Source organism: Myxine glutinosa, chromosome 12, assembly GCF_964187855.1.
Source record: "Myxine glutinosa chromosome 12, kmMyxGlut1.1, whole genome shotgun sequence".
Lineage (NCBI taxonomy): Eukaryota > Metazoa > Chordata > Myxini > Myxiniformes > Myxinidae > Myxine > Myxine glutinosa.
Genome location: NC_136272.1, coordinates 41,266,542 through 41,288,358, shown reverse-complemented (window position 1 = coordinate 41,288,358; position 21,817 = coordinate 41,266,542). Strand labels below are relative to the sequence as shown.

General features: G+C 44.3%; 1 protein-coding gene across 2 annotated transcripts in view; it reads left to right on the top strand.

Moving 5' to 3' along the window:
* Positions 1 to 4,995: 4,995 nt before the first annotated feature.
* Positions 4,996 to 21,817, top strand: part of LOC137437949 (E3 ubiquitin-protein ligase rnf8) — a 32,170-nt gene continuing 15,348 nt past the window's right edge. The window contains exons 1-4 of one of the 2 annotated variants that reach the window (XM_068132732.2): positions 4,996 to 5,116; positions 7,472 to 7,603; positions 20,606 to 21,142; positions 21,488 to 21,580. In XM_068132732.2, the coding sequence (XP_067988833.1) occupies positions 5,039 to 5,116; positions 7,472 to 7,603; positions 20,606 to 21,142; positions 21,488 to 21,580 (840 nt within the window). In that variant the 5' untranslated portion in view covers positions 4,996 to 5,038. The remainder of the gene's footprint in view (positions 5,117 to 7,471; positions 7,604 to 20,605; positions 21,143 to 21,487; positions 21,581 to 21,817) is intronic. The other variant, XM_068132733.2, reaches the window with a different exon arrangement.

Sequence of the window (21,817 nt, the reverse complement as noted above, 5' to 3'; positions counted from 1 at the left end):
TTCCTACTTGCCAAAAACTGGTTGTTGATGGGAGGATCCACATTTTAAAAAGGCATGACTGGTCCAGCAGATATGATTTAGGTCATTGTCATACATTTTGACCACCGTGTGGTCTTAATCCGGTACGGTGCAGGTATTGTTCAAGTGTCCTTCCAGAGGAGTGGTGGGGGTTTGCAGATGGTGATGACCTAACACTGAAGGCGATGAAAATGATTGTCCTGTGCTGTCCCTTGTTCTGTGCAGAGTTAACATTAAATTGTGCTGTGACGATGTATGCAGCGTGTCTATTGCTGGACACGAAACGTTACAGGAGGAAGATGACTCACAACATGAAGCACAAGTTTTGATTCGCTCGTAATACCCCCTTCGTCTGGCAGCAATGTATAATGTCAATACCATCTCCTTCCAGCATCGTCGTTCGTTAAACCACTTGCAATATTGCACTTGAACAGGTGAAAATTGCAAATCGTCTCACCACCTGCATTATTGGGGGAAGGGGGGGGGGGATTATTTCATGCCCATGACCTGGCCCTTGGTACCCGGAGCATTTATGCAAAATTGGGTGAAGATCGGTCAAGCAGTTTACGATTCTGTTACAAATGACGCTTGTGTATTTTATTTGATTATTTTTGTAAAACTCGTACACACACTCCATGCAGGAGTGCCAGGAAGGGTCGTGTTATTATCCTCTCTGGGGGATAAGATTACAGTAGATCTAGGCTCGGGTCCATTAGCCTGTGGGGTACACGATAAACATATCATGCCTCAAGATCATCAGGTTTCCTCCTTTTCGGTGTCGTGTTAAACAGCAGTAGCGACTTAAAAAAAAAAAATTGTACGAGTTTGTGGTTTATATTAGTTTTACTTCCTGTGCAGGTGCCTCACAAAATGCCACGATAAGATAAGCGTTAACACGGCATTTGTCCAAGGAGGAAAAACCTTTGGGAGGGAGGATATTATTCATATAATGCTAACATTGTTATTACTTTTATTAGAAGCGGTCTTGGAAAAACGCCATGATAAGCTATTGATGCACCTTAACATGGATTTATCCCAAGGTCGGAAAAAAACCCTTGGAGAGGGGGGAAGTCGAGTCGCTACAACCTCCATCCATCGTGTGACCCTTAGTATTCCTTTCAAGTTTGGTTGAGATTGGATAAGTAATGACCAAATATATCACGGTCAGCCATTTGGCTCATCATACCTGAATGATACCACATTCATCCAATCTGTTGGTTTAATGACTTCTGGGGGCAGGGTGGCAAGAGGAGGAGTGGGGACAGGCATAGGTGATATATACAAACAAAATATATCCACAAAAATTTTGATTACAAAATTATTTTTGCAATGTGAACTATTGGGGGTGAGGTGAAGGTGGTTGGACGTTGGGGAAAGAACAAATCAACAGCAACTTCACCTTCTCGAGTTCCTCTCCCAGACATCGCAATCACTACACATGAATACAACAGCCCATTCACACATTAAGCTACCAGCCAATCCTGTCACTATCCATGTTTCCTTCTAGCTCCAATGCTTCAAGGTAACTATCTAAATCCTGTTTAACCTTACCTAGTCTTTCTGCGATCACTACCGTTCTATGGAGACCATTCCGTGCCTTAACTACTCTTCTTAATCTTGACCTCAGTGCACCGGTAACCTGGAGAGCATCACGGATGACAATAAAGACCCCACTGTGCCGTTATTGGTGTTTTAAGGGTGAAAGCAACATACGATAGGAGACAGAAGGGTAACTTTATAAGGAATATTTATTATTTCCGACTGTCTACCTAAAGCATAATACTAATTAATGTAACACTTAATGACTTTTCTAAGAATCCACAAATGAAAGGACAAACGTCACAGACAACAATGAAAATGAATGAATGATCGTTTTAAGGCCATTTTCCCCACGAGTGGGGGTTGGCCTTGCGGGCCCCATGAGCTCATGGTTCGCTGTTTGAGGCAATGTTTTTATGGCCGGATGCCCTTCCTGACGCCAACCCTTGGTCGCCTCTTACGATGCGCAGGGATACGGTGTACCTATTCTAAATCGGGGTACACACCGTGATCATTCATCCCAGCAAGCTGGTACTCAATTTGCCGACCTCAGAAGGATGACAGGCTGAGTCAACCCCCCTGGCGTTAATTCAGCGATCGATCGGGATTCAAACCCAGGATCCTAGGATCCCAAGCCGGCACCCTAACTGCTAAGCCAACACCAGGCTAGGCAACACTAGGCCAGGCAGCACTAACGTCACAGACAACAATGCAGCTATAAGTTAACTCACAACTCTCGATGTGGAAAATTAGCTCAAGCAAGCAGTTTGTAAAGTATACTCAGCGGGTTATAAATGGATGAAAAGTCGGCGGTGAACATGATTGAAAGAATCTAGTTTGGAGGGTGTGCACAGGATGAAGCCGATTGGGCAGTCACGTTTTACAAGCCCTCAGAGGGTGAAGTACTCAAATCACCAAAGCATGGAGAAGAACCCGAGTCCACAGGTAAAGCTGTATCGCAGTTGATGAAGACAGGAACTCCAAGGTGCAAAGGACTGTGTTACTTGAAGGATTATGAGAGATTGGAGGGATGAATAAGCTCTGAAGGTGTGCACCAGTAAACTAGTCAAGTGCCTTCTCAAAAATGGTGCGTAAATCACTCGAAATGACGGCAACGTGGGAATACAAGGATCAACTTTGAAATCTTTGCCAATATAACAGCAGTGCAATATCTGACAGGTAGGTCCCACAAGTAAAGGAGTGTTTTAGTTGATCCGTCGTGGTCAGGGAATAGGTGTGTCACTGAACCTGCCCAGGTTCACATGCAGAAGACTCCCGATTCCTCCTTCACTGGGAATGTCGGTTTTAAAATGATATGGATGCTCGAGACAGAGCATGGCAGCTCAAGAGAATGTGCCCATGCCTTCTCTTTTGGTTGTCCTCTGTTCTAAAACTGCCCGTGCCTTTTTATTACTCATTGTGTTGTTACTGAACAGGAAAATTAACAGCCAATATAACCTTCAACAAAGCACAATTAAATGTTATACTGGTTTGTAACAACCCATATAAATGATGTTGTCAATGCTCCGGAAAATGCTCTCTTCCTTTTTTCAGCCAACTCCAAATTATGTTGTACAGCACCCAGAATACCACTTCTTCTTTCGCATGTAGCAAAAGGCTGCAGAGTTGGATCAATGGTTGAAGGTGCAGCTGTGCTGCTGATGCAGTGTGCTCTGTAGGTTCAGGCTGCAATTTGTTCAGGATGCCTACTCTTCATGAAGGACACTGTGAGATCTTTTACGTCCACCAACGAATGCCAGCAAACGGGATGCCTGGTTTAACGTCCATCCAAGGGACGGCACCTGTTGATGAATCACCCTGTCTATATGAAACACCGGGATGATATTTTAAAGGTGGGTCATGATTCAAACCCAGGCTGGACAGCTCGGGCGAATGTGCATACATCTCGGCCATCCCACATCCGATACCACAGCTGGGTTGACTGCAGTGGCATCACTCTTTGCTGCTCTGGATATGATTAGATGCTGGTCTGATAAATAGAACATGTCCTTCAATCCTGTAAAATGTAACTCACCTTGCCAGAAAAATGGTCAAACAAACCCACCTGTCTATTTCCATGGTCAGCCACTGGTAGAGGTTCAGTCTCTTGAACTTCTACGCCTCACCATAAGCCATGACCTCTTCTGGGCCGACCACATAGGAAAAACGGCCCAGACTATGCAACCCCTGTCGATCCAAGACTTTCCATGGGAAATCAGAGGTCAGTCTACAAGATCTCTGTATTGGTTCCCAAACTGCACTCACTGCACCACACCTTTCTCTTGGATTCTGTGGAATCCAAAGCTCTCAGCATTATTGGAATCTTTCGTGATGAGGGTTGAAGCACGACGACTGTTGCTCTAACATTGCGTGCAGGTCTGTGGTCTCTTTTCTCCAGTCTGTTCAGATAGTCTCCAATGGAGGGTTTTCAGAGTTATCCCATAATTCCGTGCGCGCCGCCATATTGGTTGTAATCGCCTCCCTGGTAACGATAACATCAGTAAGTCTACAGTACAATCTAGCACGTTTATCTCGTTATTCTGACTTGCTGCAGTGGAACGTTATGCTAATTATTTGGCCTTTACCTTTTCTTGCTTGTTTAGCTCACTAACCAATATGGCACCCGCGCACTGCATCATGGGTACGGAAACCCCTTGATAGGTACTGCAAAGATGCTTTCGCAGGCAGGGTAGTTAATAAATGTGTATGCCGACCCTCGGATGGACGTAAAACTGTTAAAGATCTCTCGGTGTCCTTGAAGAGTAGGCGAGCTATCGCCGACACCATGACCAAATTACCAATGCCCGACGAAACTCTTTTTGGGAAGGCAATGGCAAACCATCGAGTGTAACTCTTCCCAAGAAGCAACTTCGGCAGTACCAAAGCTCTGTATTCAGAGTATGATGTAATCAGAATTCTTCAACATTGGTCCTTCTACTCTGTCAATCTTCCGATCTTCCCCAGAAACTTGAAGTTGAGGTTACACACGTTATTCCAGTAACAACTCCAAAATACAGAAGTCATTCCCCCGTCCAAGGCTTTACCAGCACTACCACCACCTCAAGTCACCACGCTCCCCATCCTGATGTCGATGTTCAGTTCACACCCGAAACAGTCAACTTAAACTTCTTCTCCTTCCTCCCCCCCCCCTCCACCGCCTCCTCCTACCCCCCTCCACCGCCTCCTCCGACCCCACCTCTTATCTTCTTCTTCCTCCTTCCCCGCTTCTTCTTCTACTTTCTCGCAGCCTCTTCTTCTGCTTTTTCAGCCCTTCCCACGGCGGTTTGCAGACCTCAATCAATGCCGTTTTTAGTTCGTTCAATAATTGATCAAAATTAATATTTTGCAACAAATAAATTGGTTTTGGTATGTGAGGTATGCATTTGAATAAAATTAATTTAAAAACAACAATGATCACATAATCGTGACGTCACTGTCACATCCGTTACCCGAAGCAGACTTGCAGTGGGTGCTGAGCGTCATGGCGAGTGTTTATCGGTTACAACGCTTCGGAACTCAGTCAGATTCGGGGAGCATTCCCTTGGTTAACAACACTGTGGTAGGTATAAGAGGATGAGGGGAAACCATGTTTGCCATTTGCCTGAATTAAATTGAAAATTATCTGTTTCGGGAGTTTCACTGAATGCATATTTGATTTGATTGTACCGCCAGTTTCAAACAGCCGTTGGACATTGCCTCTTGGACTTAGTGTTTGACTTTAAGAACATGTTCTTGTAGTTTTGTGTGTATATATATATAATTATATATATATATATATATATAATTATATATATATATATATATATATATATATATATATATATATATATATATATAATTATATATATATATATATATACATATATATAATTATATATATATATATAATTATATATATATATATATATATATATATATAATTATATATATATATATATAATTATATATATATATATATAATTATATATATATATAATTATATATATATATAATTATATACAGTATATATATATATATATATATATATATTTTTATATATATATATATATATATATATATATATATATATATCCAAACAGTTCAATCTTGGTTTCATCAGAGCACAGAATCTTGTTTCTCACAGTCTGAGACTGAGAGTCCTCTCGGTGCTTTTTTGCAAACTCCAAGCGGGCTTTCAATTTTATGTGTCTTTCAATGAGGAGAGGCTTCCGTCCGGCCACTCTGCCATAAAGCCCAGATCGGTGGAGTGTTGCAGTAATGGTTGTCCTTCTGGAAGTTTCTCCCCTCTCCACACAGGATCTCTGGAGCTCAGCCAGAGTAACCATCGGGTTCTTGGTCTCCTCTCTTACGAAGGCCCTTCTCCCCCGATTGCTCAGTTTAGCCGGGCGGCCAGCTCTCGGAAGAGTCCTGGTTGGTCCAAACTTCTTCCATTTAAGAATTATGGAGGCCACTGTGCTCTTGGGAACCTTCAATATATAACCACCTTTGGAGGCCATTTTTCCCCGCAAAGCAGGGGTTGGCCTTTTTCGGGAACCGTGGTTGTTGTTGTTTTTTTGGTCCCCTTTTTGAAGCAATGTTTTCCTTTTTCGGGAACCGTGGTTGTTGTTGTTTTTTTGGTCCCCTTTTTGAAGCAATGTTTTACGGCCGGATGCCCTTCCTGACGCCAACCCTTTTTGCCGCCTTTAACGACAACCAGGGAATTACCAGTGAACTGGTACTCAATTAGCCGACCTCAGAAGGATGACAGGCTGAGTCAACCCCCCTGGCGTTAATTCAGCGATCGACCAGGATTCGAACCCAGGATTCTAGGATCCTAAGCCGGCACCCTAGCCGCTAGCCCAACAACACCAACACTTCAATGCAGCAGAGATTTTTCTGTAGGCTTCCCCAGATCTGTGCCTCGCCACAATCCCATCTGAGCTCTGCAGGAAGTTCCTTCGACCTCATGGCTTGGTTTTTGCTCTGATATGCATTGTCAGCTGTGAGACCTTATACTTATATAGACAGGTGTGTGCCTTTCCAAATCATGTCCAATCAATTGAATTTACCACAGGTGGACTCCAATCAAGGTGTAGAAACATCTCAAAGATGATCAAGAGAAATGGGAGGCACCTGAGCTAAATTTCAAGTGTCGTAGCAAAGGGTCTGAATACTTATGTAAATGTGATATTTCAAAGTTTTTTCTTTTTAATAAATTTGCAAAACTTTCTAAAATCCTGTTTTCTCTTTGTCATTATGGGGTATTGAGTGTAGATTGATGAGGGAAAAAATGTATTTAAACGATTTCAGCATAAGGCTGCAACATCAAAAATGTGAAAAAAGTGAAGGGGTCTGAATACTTTCTGAATGCTCTGTGCATATGTAGTCTTACGTTTATAGAGAATATACATTATTGTATATGTATATCCTTATTCTAATCGTGGTGAACACTCATCAACTTCATTCATACGAGTTATATAGAAGGATGAGTAAAAGTGTAGAGTTTTTACACTTGCTCAAATTGGCAAGCAATAATTTCCTGTTTTATTTTAACAGCAGCCGCAGGCATTTGTCTTCACCGCCTCAAGGCCAAGTGGATGGCACTTCCCTGTTTCAAAGCCATGCTGTAAAATATAATTATTTTATGGCTTTTCCAAAACACCAAGTTCCAAACTCAATTTTTCCTGTTCAATCAGAATTTTGCAATTTGGTCTTAAATTCTTCTTCCACAAATGTCTTCAAAACTGATTTATTCGACACAGCTCCTGGTCCGCTCCGTTCCATGTGAGAGGGAGGTGGCAAGTCAAGCTGCCCAAATCTTCCCCATTCTTCCTTTCAATTGTATATTTGTGAAGTTGTGTATTTTTGACTTTCATTTCTGATTTTACAGACAATATGAACTGAATTAATTTATCAATTGGTTGGGTTGTTTCAGCTCGTGCTTGGACGAGGCCCAGAAGTGGATATTCGGCTAATTTCGCACATGAGTCCACTGATGCTGTCTCGCAAACACTGCATATTGACCCCAATTGCAGATGGTGGTTGCTGGACTATCACCGATAACAAGGTAGTGGCTCCCTTCTCCTTTGAGATTGGCAAGAGATTTTTTAATGCTCATTTCAGGAAGGTTATTTGTTGACTCCTTAAATGTACATGATAGCACAAAGTGTTTCGACCCTATTTGGTCAATACCATTGTAATCCAATTGCTTCAGACATCTGCAACTCCTCTATGCATTGTAAATATCTTCTTTCTTTCTTTTTTTTTTGGTAATAATCTGGTGCCTATACTTGTTACTAAGCGAAATATCTGTGTGTCGCTTACTGCACAGAAGTCCCAGACTTTTGTCATTTAGGAGGCTGTTTATTTCTGATACATTAAACACCCTGCAACCCAAGCCTGTAGAAAACAGACTTTTTGTAACACCGGACGCATTTTCCATCCAAGCATCATGTAACTTTATTAAAAGATCCTCTATGAGTAGGAATTCATATGTTGAAAGTTTTGTGTCAATCGCTCAAGTGGTTGTGGAGAAAACTAATTTAAAAGTCAAAAGGTGAGGGCTTCGGCCGATGGTCTACAACATGGTCGGCTGTGGACACCCATTACGAGTTTTTATTTGTATCAAAAAAGTTGAAGATGAGGCCATTTATTTCTTAGTTATGCAGCAATCTTAGTCGTTTGTTTCCCCTTGGGATCTCTACGATTGTTGTCAAAGCTCAATGAGTTTATGCATGCAGCTGTACTTCTTCACAGCAGTGTAAGTGTCGAAAGCACCAGACTCCCCACCAGACCAGTTTACAAAAGATTTATTAAGAGTACATGCATGGAAGAAATTTGATTGCCCCATCGTCTCTCCCCCTATAGTCTAAATGTTTGTGTCCTGTCGTCTTGTCCCATCTATTGAGCGAGAGAAGAGCATTCGACGGTTTTCAGTACGTTGTTGTTTTCCACTCTGGGCGGCGCCTTCTATCGATCGATTTACCATTGTGCATAATTAGTTTATCACGTTAATTTTTTCCATCCTCCCCTCCCATTTTCCTCCCCCCACCTCCCAGTTCCCCGCCCGTTCCCCCTCCCCCCACTCGTTCCCCCTCCCCCCACTCGTTCCCCCCCTTTCCCCCCCACTCGTTCCCTCCCCTTCCCCCCCCTCCCCCCACTCGTTCCCCCCATCCTCCCCCCACTCGTCCCCCCCTCCTCCCCCCACTCGTCCCCCCCCTCCTCCCCCCACTCGTTCTCCCCCTTCTCCCCCCACTCGTTCCCCCCTCCTCTCCTCCTCGTCCCCCCCCTCCTCCCCCCAACTCGTTCTCCCCCCTTCCTCCCCCCACTCGTCCTCCCCCCTCCTCCCACCACTCGTTCCCTCCCTGCCCCCCTCCTCGTTCCCCCTCCCCCACTCGTCTCCCCCACTCTCCCCCCACTCTGTTCCCCCCCCTCCCCCCAACTCGTTTCCTCCCCCCTCCCCCCCACTCGTTCCCTCCCCCTCCCCTCACTCATTCCCCCCTCCCTCCCCCCACTCGTTTCCCCCTTCCCCCACTCGTTCCCCTCACCCCCCCCCCCCCCCCCCCCGCCTCCATTGCATTCCTCGCTTGTGTTGCTGTCTCTATTTTCATTTTTTATCCACTTTCGTTTTTCTTTCTCTGAGATACAGAAAGAGAGAGAAGAGAGAGAGCCCACGCCTTTCAGTGAGATCAAGGGGTGAGTCCATCGGCACTCTGACGGGTTGTCATGGTTTCTCGCCCCTTTTCCTCATTGAGAAGTGTGTTTCCTCGCGATAGTTTCGCTCGTGCTAGTGTATGCCGAGTAGCGCTTTTTACTTTTTTCCCTACTTGTACAGAAAGCTGTACCCCCCTGCCCCTCCACCCTCCCCAAATCCAACTCGGCTTAGGCCAAGGGTTTATCAGATCGTAGTAATGTCGGCAGGCACGTTCCCGCTACGCGGCCTTTGAGGGCTTGATGCAGAATCATGGCGTGGTTTGCGTTCCCCCTAACGAGGTCAGCATGGAAAACATCGTTATTGCGGTGGGTAATATAATCGGGCTTGAGAAAATCCATGCAGCTTCATAGATGAATAAACGTGTGGTTATTTTTGTGGCTGAAGAGCAGCTTGTACATGAAATTGTTGCGACCCGGTTTGTCTACCGAGAATGGACACTTTGTCCTGGTTTCCCCACTGGACACCCTATCCGTGAAATTCTTGATATCAAATTGTCCCCCATTCCTGAAAAATGATTTAATTTTAAAAGAGCTTTCTTGGTATGGTACAGTGGTGTCACTGATCACAATGTTATCTCTGGGGTGTCGCAACGAGCAGGCTAAACACATCATGTCCTTCCGGCAGCAGGTGTACATTGTGTTTCCTGCATCCAATGTGGACAAGGTGCTCAACGTGGTATTTACGTTTCTTGTGGATAATCACGAGTACCAGGTATATGCGTCCACGGAAACGTTCAAATGTTTCGGCTGTGGGAACTTTGGGCATCTAAAACGGTTTTGTCCACAAATTGCCCCCGTGGTGTCCGAGCAGACAACATCCCCTGTTACTGTAATATAAAACATACCATCGACATCGAAAACCTCTGAAATGATAACGTTTGGGATGGGTTTACACTCATCTCCTCTTTGAGAAAGAGGAAAACTTGGAATGTCCCTCCACCCCGTAAGCAAAAGAAGGTGGAGTTAGACTCCGATGCATTGGGACTCAGTACCACCTGATAAAACATCGATGAGTAATCGATATGAAGTATTGCTAAATGTGAATGCAGATCCTCTGCCTGCTGTTGATATGGACCCTCAGCTTAATGTGGAGGAGTTGCATGCGCTACCTCCAGATGAGGTTGGAGTGAAAACTACATTAAATCCTTGTGGGGATTATGACGAATCGGGTCGAGACTCGACTGGGGGGCAAAAAGAGTAAAATTCGACCCCACAGTGTTCCAGCGCACCCTGATGGTGACCGGAAGAACCTCAAATTGTGCAACAAGTTGCACAATCTCCCCTCCCCACCACATTATCCGGGGTTCTGGTAGAACCTACCCCTCAACCTGTTCTGACAGAAACAGGGCAGGCTGACACCTACACACCACAGAGTAGCCATGGGTTGTAAGTGTCCAGGATAGTGCTTCCGACATGTCTGAGGAGGAATCCTATGACATTGAGGAATTTCCCGCATACAGTGATTCCAACGTTTTACCATTGCAAACACTCAAGTTTCTGAACCAGACTTTCAAGGAAAAAGATATATTGAAATAAAAGATCATTTTTCTGATCTACGTGGGTTTATTGAAACGGCAAGGTGTATTATTCGCCGACCCAGTGACCACAATTTCACGGAACCCCAATGCAGTAGGCTTAAGAAATACAGTCACGTGAAAAAGTAAGTACACCCCATGTAAAGTTTTGACTTTTTCAACATATTTCAACATACAGCTATTTGATCTTCATTTCAACAATATTGATAGATAAAGGTGATATAATATAACAAATATCATGAAACATTTACATTTTGTAGTCCATTGTATAATTTAAATAAACATAAATGCAAATTTCGCATGTGGAAAAAGTAAGTACACCCTTGGCTCTAATAGGTGGTATTGCCCCCTTTGGCAGAAACAACCTCAAGTAGGCGTTTCTTATAACTGCCTACCAGTCTCTGACATCGACTGGGAGAAATTTTTGCCCACTCCTCCATGCAGAATTCTTTCAGCTGTGCGATGTTTGAGGGGTTTCTTGCATGCACAGCTCGTTTCAAATCCCCCCACAACATCTCGATGGCATTTAGATCCGGGCTTTGACTTGGCCATTCCAGAACCCTCCATTTCTTTCTGTTCAGCCATTCCTTGGTGGATTTACTGGTATGTTTAGGGTCATTGTCATGTTGCAAGGTCCACCTTCGGTTGAGCTTCAACTTTCCGACAGACGGCCTCACATTATCCTCAAGCACCCTCTGGTACAATGAAGAATTCATAGTGGATTCTATGATGGTGAGCTGCCCAGGCCATGATGCAGCAAAGCTGCCCCAAACCATAATATTTCCACCACCATGCTTTACAGTTGGTATCAGGTTCTTGTGGTCAAATGCTGTCTTTGGTTTTCGCCAAACATGTCTTCTGGTACTGTGGCCAAATAGCTCTACCTTTGACTCATCTGTCCAGAGCACATTGTTCCAGAAGTGCTGGTCTTTGCCTAGGTGTTCATTAGCAAACTTTAGTCTTGCCCTGATGTTCTTTCTGTACAGCAAAGGTTTCCTCCTGGCACACCTCCCATGTAGATCAAATTTGTGCAGCCTCTTTCTAATGGTAGACTCGTGCACTTTGACATCAACAGTGGCAAGAGCTACCTGTGGGTCCCGTGATGACATTCTGGGGTTCTTAGAGACTTCTTTCAGCATCTTGCGGTCTACTCTCAGGCTGAACCTGCTGGAGCGGCCTGGCCTGAACAAGTTGGCAGTTGTTTGGAATATTCTCCACTTGTAGATGATCTTCCGGACACGCCACACACTTCAACAACAAAGAGCAACCAAACTAAATGTCTGAGGTTCCTCCAAGATCCACAAATAAGATTGGCTCCTCCAAGATCCTCTCTAACGATGTTCTAATCATTTGCACCTGAGCTGGTGCACCTGATTCTAATTTTAGGTATTTATAGTGATAAATGTAGGGGTGGACTTACTTTTTCCACATGCGAAATTTGCATTTATGTTTATTTAAATTATACAATGGACTACAAAATGTAAATGTTTCATGATTTTGTTATATTATATCATCTTTATCTATCAATATTGTTGAAATGAAGATCAAATAGCTGTATGTTGAAATATGTTGAAAAAGTCAAAACTTTACATGGGGTGTACTTACTTTTTCACGTGACTATACATTGTTAAGGCAAAAAATGAACTAAAAGGATGATACACATATTTCACTTTCCTTACCTTTTTAAAATCTCCATGACTATCTTTGGTAGCCTCAATATAAATAGTGATGCGAGCCAGTCTCGGATGCTCCAAGTGGTCAACCTTGTAAAGCAACGGAAACTAGATGTTGCTTTCTTACAAGAAACCCACTCTACTCCATCGTCTCACGCTATATGGAACCGAATGATGAAAAAGGCCGGCTACTTTAGCGATTCAACCTCTCGTGCAGCAGGAGTTGCATTTCTAATTAATCCCCATTTTTGCCCGCTCCAACTCTCATTTCAGGAAATAATCCCAGGTCACTTAGCTTCACTGGATTTTGTTGATGGAGACATTAATTTTACTTTAATAAATGTCTACGCCCCTTCAAAGGGGACAGACTCGCGAGGTCACGTCTTTTCGACGCTGCTCCATGCGCTCACGCTTTCGAAGCTAAGTGATATTTCTCAATCGTGTTTTTGTCGAGACTGTATCTATCTTTCGGTGTATGTACCTATAGCGTATCTTTTGGAAAATTTTCGGTGCTAATTTTTCGTACATGTATACACAATCGTCGGTTAATGGTATCGAGTATTCTGCGGCCTAGTACTCGTAGGCTTGGACTACCGTACCGTCTCCGACCTTGTGGTTTGTTTTTCTCTCAGCGATTCGTCGAATGCGCTGAAATTATTTTCGTTCACTGTTTCGTCCCAGTCGTTCACCCCGTACCTCCTTGTTTAATATCTGTACTCACAAAAAAACAAAAAAACAAAAAAAACCCCCAAAAAAACTATTTCCTTCCCAGGTCTTATTCGTTTATTTGTTCTTTTTGTTCGTTCGTTCTTCGTTCGCGATCACGCGGTTAGAAATGTATAATCTCTCCCCTGAACAACTATTTTCTCTCATATATTATAACACCCTTTTCTTCTTTTCCTACAAAAGGATGCTTTCGTCTTGCTCACCAAATCTATTCATTCCAAAAAATATATATAATACCATCTCTTACAGTTCCTCCTTTCTACATTCCCTAAACTATCCAGAACTCCATCCCTCCTCCAGTGTCCTCAAACGTATTTTTGACTCGAAGGTCTCAAACTCATTTTGCAAAAAATGTTCGTTTCCCATGAATCGTACACTTTTCAAAATCCAATCTCACCCCTCCCCTCCAAATCCTCCCCATCACCCATCCCTTTCAAATCTCCCCCCTTGCCCCTTCCCTCCCCTCCCTCGTAAACTCCCCCCACACCCCTCCCCTCCGAGACTCTCCCTCGCTCCTCCCCTCCTAGACTCCCCTCTCACCCCTCCTCCTCAAAGCATCCTCCCTGCTTCTTCCTCCTTCCAACTTTCACCTTCATCTCCCCAAACCTTCTGCCTTGCTCTTCCCCCTCCTCAAATAACACCTCACTGTGCCTCACCCAATCTCCATCAAACCTTTTGTCCGCCCCATTCTTCCCTTTCTCCAAGCTATTCTGAAATCTCTGACACACCTTCAACAGCTCTCCCTACCTCTTCCTCCTCTTCCACATCTTACCCTACCCCTCCCCCCCCCCTGTTCTGGATCCGATGCTCCCCCTTCCTCTTCATTAACGGTATGGACCTCAAACATCCGGGGCCTTCGCTCAAACTTGACTGACCTCTCCATACAGGTTGCTTCTGACAAACCAGATGTGATCTGCTTAACAGAAACTTTCCTCCTTCATGATGTCTCTGATGCCTTGGTATCTCTCCCAGGTTACTCCCTCCTCCGGTATGATAGACCTGAGCCTCGTCCTGGAGGTGGGGTTGCTATCTTTATAAAAAACTCTCTTCCTCACTCGCCCTCCACTGCCCTCTCTCCACCTCACCCCCAGGAATACCTTTGGCTACGGCTTCCCCTTCGCTCCCACCTTTTGTTCATATGTGTGTTGTACCGTCCACCAATCAGCGATGACTCCATCTACATCTCACTGTCTGATAATATGGACCAACTTCTATCTACCCATCCCAACTCTCTCTTCCTCATATGTGGTGATTTCAATTGTCACCATGCCAGTTGGCTGGGTGTGGGTACCTCTCTCACCAGCCATGGCTCTTCAGCAAAGGACATCTGCGACTCACTGGGACTGACACAATCTGTCAATTTCCTGACCCGGATATCAGTCAACGGAGCATCTTCTCTTCTGGATTTGGTTATGACAAACTTCCCTGAAAATGTCTGCTGCTCTTCTTCTGCTCCAATCGGCTCATCTGATCATGTGCTTGTCAAAGTGGACATCTCTCTGACCATTCTCAGAGAGCCTCCTCAGCGTCGACGAGTCTGGCATTTCACTCAGGCCAACTGGCACGGTCTTCAAGCAGCCATCAATCATCTGGACTGGTCTCCCATCTCTACCGCCTCTGACATCAACTCATCCTGGGAATTCTTTCAAAGTAAATTGCTGTCTCTCATGCACAGATTTATACCATCTCGTCTTCAGTTGTCATACCCTTCCTCCCGTCCATGGTACACGGAATCTTGTGGTGAGGCTGTTGCCCTGAAACAACTTGCTTTCGTCTCCTGGAAAGCAAATCCAACGGAAGGAAATCTCATTTCCTTTCACAAAGCCCGAAACAAGTGTGTGTCCACCCTCAGGAGAGCCAGGAAACAATATCTCACCATTCTCAAGACCGAACTCTCTTATCTGTCTCCCTCTTCCAAATCCTGGTGGCGTCTGGTCAAATCTGTTTCTGGTGTTTGTTCCCCCTCCATCCCCTCCCTCACCTCAAACGGCTTAACGGCTGACTCCGCACGTGAAAAAGCTGAATGCCTCAACTCTGTGTTTGCCTCTAAATCTTGTGTCCCAAACCCATCCCTCTCTGTACCCACCGTACCCAGTCGTACCCAGCTGCTCCTGGACTCTGTGTCCCTTCCTCCTGACAAGGTGGAAAAGTTTCTGGCAACCCTCGACTCTGATTCTGCAACTGGTCCTGACGGCATCAGCCCACGGGTCCTAAAATCATGTTCTTCTGCACTTTCACTCCCTCTTCCTGTTCTCTTCACCCTCTCTTTTGCTCAAGGTCATCTGCCATCTGCTTGGAAATCAGCCAACATCACCGCTTTGCACAAAAAAGGTGCAAAAACAGATCCCAGCAACTACAGACCAATCAGCCTTCTCCCAATTATCAGCAAAGTCATGGAATCCATCATTGCTTCAGATATTAAATCTTTCCTCTTCTCCAATGGCTTGATCTCTGATCATCAATTTGGTTTCAGACCTGGTCACTCTACTCTGGACATGCTGCTTCTGCTTTCTCAACAATGGATGGAGGTCCTCAACGCCAAACAGGAAATTAGAGCTGGCTCCCTTGACATTTCACGTGCCTTCGATACGGTCTGGCACCCTGCTCTGCTCTCCAAACTCTCCTCCTTTGGTATCCATGGAAATCTCCACGCATGGCTGGCGGACTTCCTCTCTGGTCGTAGTCAACGTGTGGCCCTGAATGGGTTTCTCTCATCTCCTCTTCCTGTTCAGGCTGGAGTTCCCCAAGGTAGTGTTCTGGGCCCTGTGCTTTTTCTGGTCTTCATCAATGATCTCTCTGACTCTCTTGAAAATCCTCTCTATCTCTTTGCTGACGACTCTACTCTCTGTCGCTCCATTCCTCATCCCTCAGATCGGCAGTCTGCAGCCTCCTCACTCTCTGCAGACCTGGACAAAATCACAGACTGGTCAAACAAGTGGAACATGTCTTTCAATCCTGACAAATCTCACACTCTTACAATGTCTCTCCGAAAGGACCGACTGGACAACCCTCCCATCTACTTTCTCAACAATCCTCTCCAAGAAGTTCTGTCGCTCAAGCTTTTGGGTCTCACTATCTGCCATGATCTTTCTTGGGAAAACCACATTTCCAAGCTGGCCTCCAAAGCCAGTCGCCGAATGGGCATCCTCCGTCGTGCGAAGTCCTTCCTTGGCACACCTGAGCTCCTCACCACATACAAGGCTTTCATCCGCAGCTCAATGGAATACTGTTCCCCCCTCTGGGCTGGTGCTCCTGCCTCACACCTTGCTCGGCTTCACGCTGTTGAGGCCAAAGCTTTCAGAATCATTGGAATCTCCTGCGATGTAGTCAACGCCGAGGGCCTTTCACTCACTCACCGCAGGCAGGTTGGTGGTCTTTCTGTCTTCTACCGACTCCTCTCCGGCCTTGCTCCCCCAGCTCTCTCTGTGCTCTGCCCCCCCAATATTCCTTCAGGTCGCACAAGATCTGCCTGCAACCCTCTTCTGGTTAAACTGCCAAAGTCTAGGCTCTCTGCTCACCTTCACTCTTTCATTCCCCTTTTCTCCCGCCTCTGGAACAAACTCCCCCACTCCCTTCAATCCCACTCCTCCCTCCAGGTCTTTAAAACAGCTGTTCACCACCATCTCTTATCTTCCCCCATCGAAAACCTTGATCTTTTCTACCCCCGGTAATTCACCCCAGAGTCCTTGCAGTGTTCATATGTTTTAATCCTCTCCCACCTCCCCCCAAGTCCTCCCGATGTCCCTGCTCTCAAATGTTGTGTTTGTGTCCTTCCCCCTCTCTTTTGTGTCCTTCCCCCTCTCTCCCCATCTTGTCTACCGCTCCCCTTGTTTTTTGTGTTTTGTGTGTCGGTTTGTCTTTTTGTGTGATTAATGTTAGCTCTTTCACAAGCCTCGATCTTGTATACAAAAAAAAAAAAAAAAAAAAAGACCGACGAAACTTCCATGACAGGTTACGACTCCACATGATGCAGTTAGACTTGCAGAAGTGCATTATAATAGGCGGTGATTTTAATTGCACCCTGCAACCTGAGTGCGATCAGAATGGTGCAGAACCTCACCCCGGACCAGCCAGACTGTTATCTATAATAATAATAATAATAATAATAAGAGATTTTGGTTTTCAAGATATGTGGTGGATACAAAATCCAGGCATCCATCAATTTACCTGGTGTAAGGTTGCTAATAATCAAGTGGCCCTTGCCAGGCTTGATAGATTTTATATTAATTTGCCATTTACCAACCTCTCCCCCACCACTGAAATTTCCCCGTCTGGTTTCTCCGACCATCACCTCATTACCATGAGTTACCGTGTAGGGTTATCTCCAAATCGCCACTCTTTTTGGAAACTAAACATTTCCATATTAGATAACCCCTCCTTTAGGAATGCCTTTGAGAGGGTGTGGTCCAATCTGAGAGGCTCCAAATCCAGTTTTAAGGACCAGCGATTATGGTGGGACAACACAAAGGTACAAATAAGAAGTTTCTGTCAGCAATTCTGTTTTCTAAACACACAAGTAGAACGCAGGATCAAATTGGAGCTGGAGAAGGAGATTCTCCAGATTCAAACCAATTTAAAACCCCATTCGACCCCCCAACAGAAACTAAGACAATGTGAGAAGAAGTCTCTCCTTAATAATATAATTGCTAATCAAACCCAAGGAGCCATCTCTCACCCCGTCCATTATACACATGGACGAGATTACGCTTTCAGCACCTTTACCTCCTCGATTCTCCGACCTGGTTTTTCTTTGATTTTGAATGAAAATTTCCTCATTCCCTAATTGCTGCTTTGAAACGTCCTGATGATTCAATCATGGCTAACCCTGTAGAAATTAAGAAGGATGCAAGACTCTTCTTCTCTACACTTTACCAGGCAACAGATATCGGTGCAGAACTTGTTCCTATTTTGTTTGATGGTGTCGGTACGCTAACTCCAAAGCAAAGAACGGATTTGGAGTCACCGCTCACGCTTGAGGAACTTTCTGTTGCACATAAAAGCCTGGACAGAGGGAAATCACCTGGCCTGGATGGTCTGCCAGTGGAGTTCTTCGAGAAGTTTTGGGACTTGATTGGACCTGAATTACTTCTGGATTTCCTGGAGAGCTTGAAGAAGGTTGAACTTCCACTGAGCTGCAGGAGAGCCGTGCTTACTTTGCTTCCTAAAAAAGGAAATTCATTGCTCATATCACAGTGGAGGCCAGTGTCCTTATTGTGTATGGACTATAAATTTTTCTCAAAGGCTTTGGCCTTGCGTCTCTCACCCCTACTAGGAGACATTATACACATGGACCAGACTTATTGTGTTCCTGGTCGCAATATTCAGGATAATATCTGTTGTTCGAGATGTCATTGAAATCTGTGAGATGAATTATGAAAGTTGTGGCTTGATCTTCCTCGACCAGGAGAAAGCTTTTGACTGCGTTTCTTGTACATATCTTTTTGAAGTGCTAAAATGTTTTGGTTTTGGACCTCTCTTTCTATCCCATATACAGTTATGTTACTCAAACATATCGGCTATTTTAAAGACTCGTGCACCCGCAGACTCCCGGAGGGGCAGGAAGGGTCATTCCTCTTTGGGGTAAAGAGATGACCGTCAATCCATGGGTGGGTCTCAAGAACATTGGGTGTGTGTTCATTTACCAAGTTTCTTGTGAAGAGAACACCAAGTGGTTCAAGCATTTGAGCAAGCACTCCATTCAAAACCATTAAGGAATGGCTGGCTTGGCAAGCGCTAGCTAGCTGCTTGGTAAATGAACACACCCTGGTCCTCCTCCCTTTCAGTTTTGTATCAAACAGCAGGAGCGAGTTCCAAAAGTTCGCTACGAAAAATGCCACGGTAGCGGCAGAAAGGGCCATGTTATTAAACCAACATTTGTGGGTTATATAGAGTACAGTAGATCTTCACTCAGTTCTGTAAGTAAACTTTACTTCACGGATGTCGGGATTCCTCCAAATTTCTTCATTTAGTGTTATAAAGAGCATTAGCGACTGTTTAAAAAGCTAAGCATACGTGTTTGTGGTTTATAATATTTTTACTTCCTATTGCTCCCACGGAAACGCCATTATAACTATAAGCTATTTATACATGTTATCACTGCAGGAAAAATGCCTTGGGGAAGTGGGACATTATTAGTATTAATATTGTTTTGTAATAACATTAATAATATGCGATTATCATTAATTTTGTTATGAAAAGCTGGTGGCTGTTTGGGTAACAAAATGGCGCCTATTATAACACCATAGTCGAGTAGGCCAGACGCTCTTTATATACGGAACTGTTAATGGTTATTTCTATGCCCTGTGACTTTGTTCTTTGACATTTTACCCCAATTATTCATTATTCATTTATTCTTCTCTATATTCTCATAGTAACGGGTTGTTGAAAATTTGATGACAAAAGTTCAAATGGGAAAAAAGTTACGGCCTGGACACACACATACCACATACCACATACCACACACAACACACCCACCCATCTCCCGCTGTGTGGGCGAACGGTTTAATAGGGTCAAAGTCACTTGACGAGCAGTGAATAATAAATGAAATAGTGAGAGAACAATTGAACTGCACAGCTTGTATATGTCAGTTGCCACAAGTGGCAAGAAGAAACTTGACATCATCATCATTGGGTCGACCAAATTCGGATAATCATCACAATCCATCATCACCCATCACAATCAAACCGAAGGAGGAGTTCTTATCGTGAATCAGAAATATTCGAAATCATAAAACTCCCGAATCATGGCATTTTCATGACTTTTCAGATTTTGTTAAAATTCTAAGCTAATGCAAAAACATGTAGGGGCATGTTGATCTGTTCAGTCTCCCTTTCTGTGGTGGTCTATCCAACGGCAGATTCAGTGCTGCCAAAGTAGGCCCTTGACAAAGTTTACACATGGTGGTTTGCCTTTGCCTACCGAGTAGTCGTCTAAAGTAATATTGGAATTTGTTCAGTGTGCCGGCGATACTCACCTACTCTTCACAAAAGACTGTGGGATCTTCAACATCTACCAACTAATACTAGCAGACTGGACACCAAGTTTAACGTAATTTCCGAGGGACGTTACTTTATGATGCCAGGGTGGCAGTGCAAACGTGGCAGTGCGGCACATGGCAGTGCGGCACATGCAAAACACCAGGATGGCAGTTTATAGTCAGGCTGATAATTAATCAAACTTCCTTTAGACATCTCAAAGGTAAGTGTGCTAATTCTGCACCATCCTGTCGGATGACCCTTACAATGCTTGTGCGTACATCATAGTAATTTTGTTTCTGAGGATTAACATTGAGGGGACTAAATCGTGCTCGAGTATTCATTTGTGCTCACACCCACACGTTAAATTGTTTTCAACATTTTCTTTTTCTTTTCATCGCCACTGGCATCTCTGACTATACTTTTTCCCCGAACCTGCCTTTTCAGAGCCTGAATGGTGTTTTTGTGAATGGCATCCGCCTGAAACCACTCGTGCCACACACTTTGATACCAGATGACATTGTACAGTTAGGTATTCGTCTTCAGGATAACACGGATGCGGAGTTCCAATATATCTTCTTGAAGGACCCATGGTTAACACCTTGCCATGAACAGGACTGGAGCCAAAACAAGGATGGCAAAACTTGTAAGACAGATTTTGTAGAAGAATCAAGTTGTATCGACCAGATGATCAACCCCTTGTCGATGCATCTTCAAGCCACATCATCTGCGCAGATTCTCCCAAAACAAACACGGAAAATCCTGGAGGAAGGACAGCAGGGGAGAGAAGTTGTTGGGCAGAATTCACCTGAAATTGGTGAAAGTGGAACAAATGACAGGGTGAACGACGGCGTTGCAGAGTCAGGTGTGATGAACCAAGGTGAGCGTGAGGAATTTGATAGACTGCAAGATGAATTGAAGGAGGAACGCAAAAAACAGGAAGAGCAAGCAAGGAGGATCGAACAACATCAGGAGATGCTAGAGGTGAAACTTGATCATTCAAATTACACAAAATTAATGTCTGTACATTGTCTTTTTATATTTGTTTTGTAGACAATTTATGGATACTGTTCACTGAGTTGGGAGAGGTTTGGGGGTGAGGGGAGTGAGGGCCGTTTACATATTACACGTGCAAGGAGAGTTTGAAACGGCTTGTAAAGGAACACTGAGCAATCAGTAAGGGAACATTAGTGAAGTAAACGGAAGAATCATGACATATAATGAAATGAGGGTTACTCACCTGCTAAATTAGCGATGAGCAATAGTTTGTGCAACTTATGCTGGCAATGTTTAGTCATTTATAACTAAGGAATTGTCTTCTATACACAGGCAAAGACACAGCAGAAGGAGGCAGCATGCCGGACCATGGATGTGATGGAGAGTGAGTTACAATGCAGCATTTGCTCTGAACTCTTCATACAGGTGACAATTCTTAAAACTAACTTTTTTGTTCCCTTTTTCGTTTTCATTATCATTATTTTCCTGTTCAAAGATTAAAATTTACTTTTTCATTATGCCTCCACCGACGAAGTTGCCGGTGGAATTATGCTTTCGGGTTGCCATCCATACATGTATCTGTCCATCTGTGATAGGTTTTCGTTACCACGATAACTTAAAAACGTCTGAAGGGAACGAAGGCAAACTTGGTGCAAGTATATA